Source organism: Molothrus aeneus, chromosome 21 (genome assembly GCF_037042795.1).
Source record: "Molothrus aeneus isolate 106 chromosome 21, BPBGC_Maene_1.0, whole genome shotgun sequence".
In the NCBI taxonomy this organism is placed as follows: Eukaryota; Metazoa; Chordata; class Aves; order Passeriformes; family Icteridae; genus Molothrus; species Molothrus aeneus.
In genome coordinates this window covers 2,180,676-2,195,276 of record NC_089666.1, presented here as the reverse complement: position 1 = coordinate 2,195,276, position 14,601 = coordinate 2,180,676, and the positions used below count along the sequence as shown (strand labels likewise).

Here is a 14,601-nt window from a genome sequence, read left to right as displayed (position 1 = left end):
ACACTCAGTTTGCAGCTGTGGGATCAATCCCTGCAAACAGCTCACCACTCGCTCAGTTTGCTCGTGGGTTTTGTACCCATGGTCCCTGGGACTGGTCCGTGCCAGGCACGGCAGGGTGGCCATCCAAGGATGGATGCCACTGGAATGTGGTTTGGATCCAGACGACAAAATCCTTGCAGAGGTTAAACACAGCCAGCAATGGCATGAGCTGGAGGAGGACAGAGCCTGGCAAATCAAAGGGAGGGGAGGTGTGTGCTGTAAACCTAAACCATGGATTAATCTCCTGGAAACCAGGAGCACCTTCCCAACCAGGTGGCAGCTGACACAGAAAAAAAACACCAACAAAACCCTTCACTTGATTTGGGTTGATTTTTCATCTCTTGCCTTGAGATATTTCATACTGAACACTACAAATTCCATTACAGACCTTCTGCAAAAGCAGCCAGGCAAAGAGAGGAACAAATGAATGTCAGATGGATCCAGGGGCTGGGAACAGCCATGCTCCCACCCAGAGCTGCCAGTCCACCCTCTGCAAGGGCAGGAATGAAGTCCAAACTCTGTATCCAGGGATGCTGCTGGAGAGTTTGTTTGTCAAAGGATTGGCAGGAGTGGTCACTCACCTCCTTGTAAAAGTGGGAGTCCAAAAAAGGAGGAAAACAATCAATATGTTTAAAATGAAGAAAGCAATTCCAAGCAATCTGTGCTGGGACAGCATCTGCCCCAAAGGGCACGGGACAGAGCCTGGGAAATTCTGTTCCAGAAGGGCAGAAATGAGGGGTGGGATAAGGAAGAAATGAGGGGTGTGATCAGGAGGAAGCTGGGTGTGTGAAAAGGAAGAAATCAGGGGCAGGATAAGGAAGATGCAGGCAGGAGACTCACAGGATTAAAGCTGAACTTCCAAAGGTGCCAAGTCACTCTGAGTTTGAGGGCTCCAAGAGCCTTTGGGTGGTGGTGGGAAAACCATGGATTTTTGGAGGATAGCACGGAATGTTTCAGCTCTGCAGAGGCAGGAATGGGCCCTACTGCCACCAAACTCAAAGGGCAATGAGGAGAAAACCACCCAGATCAGGAAAAGAGCTGGAAAAAGCTTTCCTCTCTTCCAGGCTCACCAAGACCGCTCACAGCACGAGGGATTTCCATCCAGCCCATTAACCTGCTCCACTTTGGAGCTCAGGCACTCAGCCATAATTAGAGAGGTTGTTCCTTGCCAGGAATCAGCTCCTGGATGCCCCAGGCTCCCGGGAGGCCAACAAGGACACATGGCTGGGGGGGTTCAAGGTGATCCTGAGCCTTTCACAAAACTGAGCCTCGCCCTCAGTCACACAGGGAGCTCAGAGGCCACGGGGACACCAAGGGCACTCTGCAGACAGAGTTTTGGTCAGGTCAGGATTTTGGGGGGGTTTAATGCCCAAAGCAAAGCAGGGATCCCCTGTGAGGGAAGTGACTGCAAGGGGAACAGAGCTGCAGTTTGGGGTCAGGGCAGAGCACCTCAGTTACTGCTCAGCAGGAAAAAGAATCCCAGAATCCTTGAGGTGGGAAAAGCCCCCAGGACCATCGAGCCCAACCTGTGCCCAATGCTCTCCTTGTCCCCAGCCCAGAGCACTGAGTGCCACCTCCAGGACTTCCTTGGACACCTCCAGGGATGGGGGCTCCAAACCTCCCTGGGCAGTTCCAAGGCCTGAGCCCCCTTTCCATGGGGAAACTCCTCCTGATGTCCACCCTGAGCTCCCCTGGCCCAGCCTCAGGCCGTTCCCTCTGCTCCTGTCCCTGTTCCCTGGAGCACAGCCCGACCCCCCGGCTGTCCCCTCCTGGCAGGAGCTGTGCAGAGCCACAAGGGCCCCCTGAGCCTCCTTTGCTCCAGGCTCAGCCCCTGCCCAGCTCCCTCAGCCTCTCCTGGGGCTCCAGCCCCTTCCCCAGCTCCATTCCCATCCCTGGACACGCTCCAGCCCCTCCAGGTCCTTCCTGAACTGAGGGGTCCAGGACTGGACACAGCTGATGACCCTGAACTGAAGGAGCTGCACAATCTGCAGTCACAGAGGGTTTAAAACCACACATGAGGAGCTCCCCACTATTCCCACACCTCTGATTACTCCTCAGATTCCCTCGTGTCCTTGCACAGCCCTGCTCCTGTCCCAGTGGGATTCATTCCTCGAGTGCCGGTGTGGCTCTGGTTTGTGGCTGTGCACGGCTGGATCCCGTGGGACCCTGTGGGATCCCGTGGGATCCTGTGGGACCCTGTAGGATTCAGCACTACCCCCCTCCTTGGGAAGCCCACTCAGTCCTTCCCTGCATCTCCTTCAGCTCCACAAAGCTCCCAGAGCTGGGGAGATCCCAACTGAGGAATTCAGCACCGTGAAACTCCAGCGACTGTTCGGAAAATTGTTTTGAAAACTTCGCTGCTGTTTTCTAGAAGGGGCAGATGAAAACAAGGCTGGGCTTTTTAGCTCGGGGCAGGGTTTTTGCACAGCTTTGTCAAGGCCAAACTTCTCTGCTCCAGGAGCTACGGGGAGGTTTCTCCACCAGGACCACATCTGACACCAGGAGTCTCTGCCGAGCCTCTCCTGCCTCCTTCGGGCTGTTGCTTTTGTTGACACAACACCATCAAAGGCACCTTCCCCTCAGTCACAAAGGGAAACTGATCCTCCCACTCCTGGCATGGCATGCAGGGGGCTGGGGGAAGAGCTGAGCCACGAGGAGCCGCTGGCAGAGCGGTTTTACTGCGTCCTGCTAAGGCCACCCAGGAGGTTTAGGCACAAACTCCAGGCTGGAGCAGGAGGGAGATCAGCCAGGACCGACAGTGAGGGCAGAGGGGATCAAAGCCTCATGGAGGAGCTCTGCCTCTGAGCCTGGTTTGATCCCCAAATCCTCAGGAAGATGAGAAGTTTTCCCATCTCCCCAGAGTGACTGCAGGGACAGGAACAGCAGGAGAGAGGGAGAGAGGTCCTGGGGAGGTGCCTGTGCTGGGGCAGGGTGGCCCAGGGCAGCAGGAGCAGCAGCAGGAGCAGGAGCAGGAGCAGCAGGAGCAGGAGCAGGAGCAGGAGCAGGAGCAGGAGCAGGAGGAGCAGGAGCAGGAGCAGCAGGAATGGGAGCAGCAGGAGCAGGAGCAGGAGCAGGAGCAGGAGCAGAAGGAGCAGGAGGAGCAGGAGCAGGAGCAGCACAGGAGCAGCACAGGAGCAGCAGCAGGAGCAGGAGCAGCAGGAGCAGGAGCAGCAGCAGCAGGAGCAGGAGCAGGAGCAGCAGCAGGAGGAGCAGGAGCAGGAGGAGCAGGAGCAGGAGCAGGAGCAGGAGCAGGAGCAGGAGCAGCAGGAGCAGGAGGAGCAGGAGCAGGAGGAGCAGGAGCAGGAGGAGCAGGAGCAGGAGCAGGAGCAGGAGCAGGAGCAGGAGCAGGAGCAGGAGCAGGAGGAGCAGGAGCAGGAGCAGGAGGAGCAGGAGCAGGAGCAGCAGGAGCAGCAGGAGCAGGAGCAGAGCAGGAGCAGGAGCAGGAGGAGCAGGAGCAGGAGGAGCAGGAGCAGGAGCAACAGGAGCAGGAGCAGGGCAGGAGCAGCAGGAGCAGGAGCAGGAGCAGCAGCAGGAGGAGCAGGAGCAGGAGCAGGAGCAGAGCAGGAGCAGGAGCAGGAGCAGGAGCAGGAGCAGGAGCAGGAGCAGAGCAGGAGCAGGAGCAGGAGCAGAGCAGGAGCAGGAGCAGGAGCAGGAGCAGCAGGAGCAGGAGCAGGAGCAGGAGCAGGAGGAGCAGGAGCAGGAGCAGGAGCAGGAGCAGGAGCAGCAGGAGCAGCAGGAGCAGGAGCAGGAGCAGCAGCAGGAGCAGCAGGAGCAGGAGGAGCAGGAGCAGGAGCAGGAGCAGGAGGAGCAGGAGCAGGAGCAGCAGCAGGAGCAGGAGGAGCAGGAGCAGGAGCAGGAGGAGCAGGAGCAGGAGCAGGAGCAGCAGCAGCAGCAGCAGGAGCAGGAGCAGCAGCAGCAGGAGCAGGAGCAGGAGCAGGAGCAGGAGCAGGAGGAGCAGGAGCAGGAGCAGGAGCAGGAGCAGGAGCCTCCTCCCAGCAACAGGAAAAGTGGAGCCTCGGGGCTCCTGAACCCCTGTGGGATCAGGGAGGGATATCCTGGCCTGGCAGAGGGAAAACACACAGGGACAGGAGGGACAGGGCCCTTCCAGCCCTCCTGCCTGCCCAGGTGGGAGCACAGGGGGGATGATAAAACAGAGCTGAGAGGAGGATGTGCATGTCCTACAGCAATGCCTCTCCCTGCAAAGCCCTGGTTGTTCCAGCACCATTCCTGGCTTTATAAACACAACAGGCTCAGTTTTGAAGGGAAAAGCTTTTCCCCTCTGTGCCATGAGCCCCTGGGAGAGCAGAGCTCCTGGCCCTTTCCTCCCTAATTCAAAAAGGCATTTTCTGGTGTGGTTCTGGCTGAGTGAGGCCAAGTGCAGGACTCTGAGGAACTGGAACCAAGGAGCCCAGGAGGGACAAAGCCTGCAGGGACACAGCCTGGAGCAGCCCAGCAGGGCACCAGGAGCCTGCCTGGGGACACTCCCCATTCTGCCTGTGAGCTGTCCCTGCAGGGCGTGTGGACAGGAGGCTCAGATGGTGCCAAAGCACCTGGGGCTCCTCTGGGAGCCTCCAGCAGCTTCCCCTGCACAGGGAGGGTGGGAGCTCACCAGGAGGGTTCCACAGACCTGCATGGGAGCAGCACAAACCCTCCTTGCCAGCAGGGCAGCAGATCCAGGGATGAATCCAGGCATCAGAAAAGGCCTCAGCACAACCCCCTGCAGCTGCAGCTCCCATTGTATGAAGTCATGGAATCATGGAATGCTCTGGGTTGGAAAGGCCCTTAAAGCCCATCCAGTCCCAGCCCCACCATGGGCAGGGACACCTCCTACTGTCCCAGAGTGCTCCAAGCCCTGTCCAGCCTGGCCTTGGACACTTCCAATCCGTGCCAGGGCCTCATCCCCCTCACAGGGAACAATTCCTTCCCAATATCCCATCTGACCCTGCCCTCTGGCATTCCAGGCCCTTGTCCAAAGTCCATCTCCAGCATTCTTGGAGCCCCTCCAGGTACTGAATGTCCTGCAACTCTCAGTTTCAAATGGGGTTTGGTTTCTTTCCTGGCTGTTCAGCCCATTTTTGGGGAGCACCAGGGACTCTCACCACTGAAACCAGCATGCTCCACCAGCTGGACTCACAGGATAAACAGATTCCAGCATAAACCACCCCCAGCCCTCCACCAGGATGCCCTGAGCACAGATGGGCTCAAATTCCAACAACTGCCCAGGCTAACTGTGCAAGTGAGGGCAAGGAAAGCACCCCCAGCACATGGAAAAGGCCCCTGCCTGCCAGGGACCACCTACCCTGGGACAGCACTGCAGCATCCCACACGTGGAGCTGCAAATTATCCTGCTCCTGCTCCTGCTCCAGCACATCCTGTGTGGGATGGGAAGGGTGGGAGCAGCTCCACAATGGCCAGGAGAGCTCCAGGGAGAAGAGCTGGGAGGCACCTTCCCAAAATAGAGATCCTGCTGTCTGCCACCCTCCTTTCCAGAGCTTCCAACCCCACCAAAAGCTCTCTGGAAAAGTCAGGCACTAACTCTCTTGTGCTGCTCCAGCCCCATCCGTCACACGTCAAAGCCATTGTTTCAGATCTAAGCAAAAAAATACTTTGAAACCTCAAAAATTAGGGTTTTTTGAAGTAATTATCTCCCTCCTCCGTCTCTGAGACGAAAGAAACCCAAGCCAATTATTTCTTTGAAGGCTAAATATTTACTCCCAGATGAAGCAGCTGGGGCTAGAGGGGAATTATCCAGCTCTGATGTCATCTCATGCCTGGGAGCCAGAAAACCCGGATGAAAACAGGTAGGAACAAACAGCAACAACAACAACAAGAGGGTGTCTTCTCCTGGAAAAGTCTCTCAGGAAGGGATGAAGTTGTGCCCAAGACATTGTGCTCCCATTCCCTGCCCAGGGCTCATTAGAGAAGATGCTGAACAAGGGCACACTGGAGTGTGAGGGAACCTCTCTGAGCAAGCCCTGGCCTTGGGGAAGAGGCAGGGTCTCATCCCAGAGTCTGGAGTCTGTGGGGCAGGTGTGGGAACTCCTCCACAGCAATTAGCCTGCACACACAATGAGCAGTGATCAATCAATGTCAACTCTTTGGTTTTTCTTTTAAAAAGCCCTCTCCTGCCTTATTTACATCCCAGCATTTCAAAGCTCTGCCCCCTCCAGGCTCTCCTTTCCCAGACAGGCGGTGCCACCCCCAGCTGGGGGCACCCAAGGGAAGAGCAGAGTGGGAGCTGTGGGATCCCACCGGGGCTGACTCATCCCTTTGGAAAAGCAGGAACCAGAGCACTCCCCGGGCCCGGCCTCCAGTTTCAGCTGATCCCATCTCACCCATGACAGCGTGCAGGAACATCTCCTCAGGGGATCTTCCCTTCCCGTGGGACCCAGCCCCACCACGCATTCCCACAGAGCCACAGGGCCACGCATTCCCACAGAGCCACAGAGCCACAGGGCCACAGAGCCACAGAGCCACAGAGCCACAGGGCCACAGGGCCACAGAGCCACAGAGCCACAGGGCCACACATTGCCACAGAGCCACAGGGCCACAGAGCCACAGGGCCACAGAGCCACAGAGCCACGCATTCCCACAGAGCCACAGAGCCACAGAGCCACAGAGCCACAGGGCCACAGGGCCACAGGGCCACAGAGCCACAGGGCCACAGGGCCACAGGGCCACAGAGCCACAGGGCCACAGAGCCACGCATTCCCACAGAGCCACAGAGCCACACATTGCCACATTGCCACATTGCCACAGAGCCACGCATTCCCACAGAGCCACAGAGCCACAGAGCCACAGGGCCACAGGGCCACAGGGCCACAGAGCCACAGAGCCACAGAGCCACAGAGCCACAGAGCCACAGGGCCACAGGGCCAGAGAGCCACAGAGCCACAGAGCCACGCATTCCCACAGAGCCACAGGACCACAGAGCCACAGGGCCACAGAGCCACAGAGCCACAGAGCCACACATTGCCACAGGGCCACAGAGCCACAGAGCCACAGAGCCACAGAGCCACAGGGCCACAGAGCCACAGAGCCACGCATTCTCACAGAGCCACAGGGCCACGCATTCCCACAGAGCCACAGGGCCACAGAGCCACAGGGCCACAGAGCCACGCATTCCCACAGAGCCACAGAGCCACAGAGCCACAGAGCCACAGGGCCACAGAGCCACAGAGCCATGCATTCCCACAGAGCTGCTCTTCGGGAGCACCTCCACGGGCTCAGGGCTCTGGGATGGGCACTGGGGACAGGGCAGGGATGGGCCCTGGGATGGGCTCCAGGATGGGCTGCCTGGGGCACTGGGGACAGGGCAGGGATGGCTCTGTGGGGCACTGGGGACAGGGCAGGGATGGGCTGCCTGGGGCACTGGGGACAGGGCAGAGCTCCCCGGGCTGCAGGAATCCATGGCCTGGGGCAGAGCAAGCTCTGCAGAGCCAGGGAGCTGCGTGTGCATCCTCCCCTCTCCAGCCCCAGCAGGGTAGGAGCCCCTTTGGAGGACTGGGGTTTGTTTTCCTCTTGTTTAAATCCACAACTCCCCAGTTCTCCCCTGTGGGAGTCCCACAGGGCTGTGGGACACAAAACCAGAACACCAAGGAAGTGTGGGTGGATGTCCAAGCACCAAGGGAGGTGTTCACAGCTGGAACTTCCCAGGTGACACCAGCACTTGGGACTTGTCCCCAGTGCCTCTCCAGCTCTCCTGGAGCCCCTTCAGGCACTGCAAGGGGCTCTGAGGTCACCCTGGATCCTTCTCTTCTCCAGGTGAACGCCCCCAGCTTTCCCATCTCCCTCTATATCCATCTCCACCTCTGTCTCCTTATTCCCTGGATTTTGGAGGACTTCAAGTGCCAGACAAGAAAACACTTGATAAAATATCTGAGCAGCCCACAATACCTGGGACACATGAATTCTGTGCCCAACAAGGAATGCTGGTGGATGCTGAGCTCCTTTTATCCTTCCTCCTGCCAAAAGAGCTGCTCTAACACTGATTTCTCCCCTTGCCCCAAGAGCTTCCCCCAATTCTTCTGCTTTCCTCAAAGTTATTTTAGTGGAATTCAGAAATTAAAAGGAAAAAAAACCAAACTGTTGTGGGTGACATTTCCAGCACAAAAACCAGTGTGGGAAATAATCTGTGGTGTTTTCCTGCCCGGCTGAGGGTGCCTGGACAGCAGGAATGAACCTGCTTTCCCACGCTCTCCCACCTGCACGGGCTTGTCTGCTCCACCCCCCAAAATACCTGGAGTGGGAGCCACTGGAATGAGCAAAGAAAATCTCAGCTTTGGGACAATGACTCTCACCATGGAATCACGGAATGGGACCTTAAACACACCCAGTGCCACCCCCTGCCATGGGCAGGGACACCTTCACTATCTCAGGCTGCTCCAGCCTGGCCTTGGACTCTCCCAGGGATCCAAGAGCAGCCACAGCTGCTCTGGGCACCCTGTGCCAGGGCCTGCCCACCCTCACAGGGAACAATTCCTGCCCAATGTCCCATCCAGCCCTGCCCTCTGGCAGTGGGAGCCATTCCCTGTGTCCAGTCCCTCCAGCCCTTGTCCCCAGTCCCTCCAGCTTTCCTGGAGCCCCTTCAGGCACTGGAAGGGGCTCTGAGCTCTCCCTGGAGCTTCTCCTCTCCAGGCTGACAATCCCAATTTCTCAGCCTACTCCAGGCTGAACAATCATCACATCACATCCTTCTCAGCCTACTGCAGCATGAACAATCCCAACTCAGCCTTCCCCAAATGAACAATCCCAACTCAGCCTTCCCCAAATGAACAATCCCAACTCAGCCCTCCCCAAATGAACAATCCCAACTCTCTCAGCCTTTCCCAGGCTGAACAATTCTGATTTTCTCAGCCTCATCACCTCAGGCTCTGGTGGCTGCAGGGAATGTCCTTCACCCTGCATGACAGGGACCAGCTGCTCCCCAGAAACGCCCCCAAGGCGGTGCTGAGGACTCAGACTCTGCCACAAACCCCACATTTCTCCAGGATGCAGCCCAAACCCGGTGGGAAGAGGCTCAAACACACCCAGAACCATGGAACCCGAGGCCTGGGGAGGAGGGAGGGGCGTGGGGGAGCTGCAGGGCTCACCTGAGGCCAGGGGCCGGATCCACTCCTTGCTGTTGAGGTCCAGTCTCCAGAGGTCGTTGAAGGCGGCGTTGCAGCTGCTCTGGGTGCAGCCCCCAAACACGTACATGGACTGGTTGGGGTCGTAGTAACACGCACCTGCAAGGGAGCACAGCCCTGTCACTGCTGTCCCCACAGCCCTGGCACTGCTGTCCCCACAACCCTGTCACTGCTGTCCCCACAGCCTTGTCACTGCTGTCCCCACAGCCCTGCAACTGCAGTCCCCATAGCCCTGTCACTGCTGTCCCCATAGCCCTGTCACTGCAGTCCCCATAGCCCTGTCACTGCCCTGTGCCCCACAGCACTGTCACTGCTGTCCCCACAACCCTGTCACTGCTGTCACCACAGCCTTGTCACTGCTGTCCCCACAGCCCTGTCACTGTTGTCCCCACAGCACTGTCACTGCTGTCCCCACAACCCTGTCACTGCTGTCCCCACAGCCCTGGCACTGCTGTCCCCACAACCCTGTCACTGCTGTCCCCACAGCCCTGGCACTGCTGTCCCCACAGCCTTGTCACTGCAGTCCCCACAGCCCTGTCATTGCTGTCCCCACAGCCCTGTCACTGCCCTGTGCCCCACAGCCCTGTCACTGCTGTCCCCACAGCCTTGTCACTGCTGTCCCCACAGCTGCTGTCACTGCCCTGTGTCCCACCCCCAGATCAGGCCCTTTCCTGCCTGGAGAACAGCAGCCAGGCTGCCCCAGCTCCCCAGAACCACAGGGCATCCCTGAGCAGGGTGAAGCTCCAGCAAGAACCTTCCCAAGAGGATTATCCCTCAGGCAGAGCTGCTCCTCAAAGTGCAGAGAAAACTGCCTTAGAGGCCTGTAATTAATGAGCTTAGCTGTGATTAAAGCACTGAGCTCACTGACCTGCCCTGAGCTGGATCACAGAGCTCACAGACCCCTCTGTGCACCCAGCCCTGGGCTTTGTTCTCTTTTCAGGATTTCACCCCATCTCATTTAAAGAGCCCCACGAAAACCCAGCACCATGCAGGGGCATTCCCTCTGCTCCCTGTGGGAAAGGATGAGGCAGCCAGATGGGGAACAGGGAGCAAACAAGGGGTTTGACAACCCCTGGCCCCAAAACAAATCCCATGGAAGTGTCTGCAGCACCCAGGTACCTCTGGCAAGAGGGAACTGAAACATGGAGCAGAGAGGGCTTGCTCAGCTTGTCTGCCTTGGAGGCTGGGCAGAATTCTGGGTTTCCCATAAAATTCCATGTGGAATAACCCCCTCCAACAGCAAAATCACTGAGATTGTGCTCTCCTACTTTTTTTTTTTTAGAGTAATTTTAAGCAGCTGAAGATAAGGAATGCAGAGCAGCTTGAGGGGAAAAAATAGGGAAAATCAGGAAAAAGCAAGCACAGTGAAAAACTGCAGTTTATTCCAGCCTGTGGGAATTCCACAGTGGGATTGTTGGGGCTGCTCTGGACTCTGATGATTCTTGTGGATCCAGCTCAGGATATTCTGTGATTCCATGATATGTTTATACACAGTTTGTATCAGGTGTAGAATAAATCAGAGGGAAATTGTGCATGTCCCTGATGGTTTTAGGGTTTCTTTGGGTGGAAAACACTGAATGGATTCAGTTGGGGTTTTTTTACGTCCCAGCAAAATTCAGTGACCCCCTGGAGTTTCAGCACTGCAGAAGTGGCTTATCTTTGGAAAGGAATCAGTGATTCTGGTGTTTGAAGACACTGATGCTCAGGGAGAGCAGAGCTCTGGCTCTGAGCACACTCCTGACTGCCCTGCCCTGAGCAATGAACCAAAGGAGATTTTCACCCGGAGGCCGAGAGCCAGAGCAGAGCTGACTGGGGAGGGAAACCAGATGGAAAACACATTGCCTTCACCACAGTCAAAGAACATTGACTTCTGAACCTCAGAGAACATGAAATAAATTCACCCATCCCAGTTCAAGGGTTGTATTTCCCACTGGAGAGATGGGAAGGAGCTGGCTGGGCTGTAAATCCCATTCCCACATGGTTCTTGGGTTGGAGGGTGACAGCCCTTGGTGTTGGACACTGCCAGGGACCCAGGGGCAGCCACAGCTGTGCCAGGGCCTGCCCACCCTCACAGGGAACAATTCCTGCCCAATATCCCATCCAGCCCTGCCCTCTAGCAGTGGGAGCCATGCCCTGTGTCCTGTCCCTCCAGCCCTTGTCCCCAGTCCCTCTCCAGCTCTCCTGGAGCCCCTTCAGGCACTGGAAAGGGCTCTGAGCTTTCCCTGGAGCCTTCTCCAGGTGAACGCCCCCAGCTTTCCCATCTCCTCCTATCTCCATCTCCACCTCTATCTCCTCACTCCCTCAAATGCCATTGTCCTGCTCCTTGCAGTGCAGAGCCTGGATGCAGCCAAAAACCCGGGGATATTGAGCAAGGCTGGGTGCTGGGAGGAGCTGCAGCTCTGCCCCAGGAGCAGCCCATCCTGTAAAACAAACATTCCAGCTCTCACCGCTCCCAACGGGTTCGTCAAACCCACAAACTGCTGTAATTACTCATCCCGGTGGTGCCACCAACCCCAGGCTCCTTGGTAACAAAAACAATAAATCAGTGCTTAAAATTAGTCACTCCTCCAGCAAAGGATCAATATCCCTGGCACAACATTCCTTTGCTGCTTTTCGGTTTCTGCATTCCTGAGCCTCCTGACATCTTTTTCCAACTGCGGGCAGTGATTTCACCCCGTGACTCATCGCCCTGCTATGACTTCGCAGGTTCATACATAAAACAGCTCAGTGACTCCTGTGAACATCACCCAAAAACCCCAAACACTGAGGATTTCTGACCCTAAACACTCAGCATTATTGATGTTTCACATCCTGCAGCTCCAGTCAAACCCTCAGGAAAAGTGACAGCCCGTCCACAGTTTGTTCTCAGCGGTGTGATCCCTGCCAGGCACTGCCTCCCCACGGCAGAGCCTTCCATTCATTATTCCTTATCAAGCACTTCTGCCATTCCTCCCTTCAGGACTGAGAGCAGACAGGTTGACCTCCAGCTGCTTAGAATTCCCCTCCTTGTCCGTTTGTGCTCCCTTTGAGAACTTCTGGGACAGTTCTAATAATTCCTGGAAGCGAGAGCGAGCCCCAGCCAGAGCTTTGATGGCAGCACTGACTCGTGCCTGGGCGGTGACGTCTTCCCACAAAAACCAGCAAATCACTCATCCCTCTAGAAAGGGCTTTGTGAGTCCTTCCTGCTCCCTCCCCACTGCCCAAACTCCTGTTCCCTCCATCTCAGCTCACTGTCATCCCATGGGATTTTAGGTGACAGTTCAGAGTTTGCCTTTCGGAACTGACGATTTGTAGCTCGGCTGTAAGGCTGGAATCCCGCCCGCGGGCAGTGAACGCTGCTGCAGGGAAAGCAGAGGCTGCAGATCTGGGCAGCTGCTCACAAACCAATCCGTTTAAGTCAGCAAACAAGTTAATCCAGATTAGCTTTGTGCCCACAAAGTGCATTAATAACGCTGCCGTGGCCACCGGGGCCGGGCAGAGCCGGGGCACTGTCACCGAGCGAGGCTAATACGGATTACACGCTCCGAGGGCAGTGGATTTAGGGAGACAACTCACTTTGCAGCCAGGAAGCCCGTGGCAGGCAGCAGGATAAAGGAAAGAGCACACAGTGCTCTTTGGGGCAACTCTGAGCCTTTTCCAGGCAATTTCTAGCTGGCCTGAGCACTCAGCAGTGGCAAAAACGCTGCTAAAATTGAAGGGAAATACACGCAAGTGTGAAGTCGTTAATAAGCACTTGAGTAAGGTTGCTAAAAATGAGCTGTGAACTGCAGAGCCTTTTCATCCTTCAGGAAGGCCAGGGTATCTCGGCAGAGCACAATGACTTCACCAGAGCTCCCTGCAGCGTCTCCCGGACTTGTCTTGGCAGGAGGCAGCGCAGCGGCTGCCTCATAAATTATTGCTTGGGAAGATGAAAATGTGATGCCTGCTGCTCTTGGAACGGCAGGGCTTGCACCGTGTTTATCTTGCCTCAGAAAAATGCAATTTGCTTCCTGGAAGAGCTGTCCCCCAGAGGGCTCAGACCCCGTGCTGAAGTCACAGGATGGAATTTTTGTTGTGTTTTTTTTTTCTTGGAGCTGAGGCAGCTCAATGCTGCTGCACTCCAAAGAACAGGGTTTATTTCAGTATCTTTCCCTCAAAGGCACTGTGTTTAGGTATCTCTTCTCTTCCTGTTCTCTTCCAGAATCTTGGAAGCAGGGGAAGAATTCACCCAAACATTGAGTGGTGCTGTTGACTGAATTACTCCCTTTAGTCAGCAAATCCACCTGCAGCTCTGCTCGATTTGAGCCCAGCACATTGGAGAATTCCCAGTTTTCCTCATAGATGTAGAGGACTGTGCCAGCAGCTGGTGAGGAATCACATCCCTGAGTGCTGCTCTTCCCAAAACCCACTGCCTTTGATGGCAATGACTCCAGTCCAGGGGCTGAGGAGGACACAAAGCTCAGGCCCAGATCCCGGGGACAGCTCCGGGTCCTCAGGACAAGAAAGACCCTGAGGGGCGGGAGCGTGTCCAGAGATGGGAACAGAGCTGGGGAAGGGGCTGGAGCACCAGGAGAGGCTGAGGGAGCTGGGAAAGGGGCTCAGCCTGGAGAAAAGGAGGCTCAGGGGGACCTTCTGGCTCTGCACAGCTCCTGACAGGAGGGGACAGCCAGGGGGTCAGGCTGTGCTCCCAGGGAACAGGGACAGGACAAGGGCAACAGCCCTTGCTGTGCCAGGGGGGATTTAGGTTGGATATTGTGAAAATCCCTGCATGGAATGGGGGTCAGGCACTGGCACAGACTGCCCAGGGCAGTGCTGGAGTCACCATCCCTGGATGTGGCACCTGGGGACACGTTTTGGTCAAGGGCTGACCCCATGATGTGGGAGAGTTTTCCAGGGTGAGGAGCTGCAGAAAGATCCCTGCACAACCAGAAAGCCACAATCCCACCCCCCTTCCACTCCATCAACACTTCCTAGGATCAATGAGCCCGCCAGGACCAGCAGCTCCCAAATCCCTGCTCTCGTGCTGAGCGTTGGCACAGCCGTGGGTTGAACACCGCAGCAATGGGCACGTGTGGCACTGCCAGCCCCCAGGGAGGCAGCTTCCTGTGGGATTCCAGGGCATGGCACTGCCCATTGGGATTCAGAGGGTGGCACTGCCAGCCCCCGATGGGAACGGGATTCCAGGGCATGGCACTGCCAGCCCCTGAGGGAGGCAGCTCCCATTGGGATTTCAGAGGATGGCACTGCCAGCCCCTGATGGGAGCAGGATTCTAGGGGATGGCACTACCAGGTCCCAAGGGAGGCAGCTCCTATGGGGACTCCAGGACATGGCACTGCCCATGGGATTTCAGGGGATGGCACTGCCAGCTCCCGAGGGAGGCAGCTCCCAGTGGGATTCCAGGGGATGGCACTGCCAGCTCCCGAGGGAGGCAGCTCCCAGTGGGATTCCAGGGGA

General features: G+C 56.9%; 1 protein-coding gene across 1 annotated transcript in view; it reads right to left on the bottom strand.

Moving 5' to 3' along the window:
- Positions 1-14,601, bottom strand: part of FBXO42 (F-box protein 42) — a 52,319-nt gene that overhangs the window by 16,281 nt on the left and 21,437 nt on the right. The window contains exon 4 of the mRNA XM_066563848.1: positions 9,132-9,266. Coding sequence (XP_066419945.1) covers positions 9,132-9,266 — 135 coding nt within the window. The remainder of the gene's footprint in view (positions 1-9,131; positions 9,267-14,601) is intronic.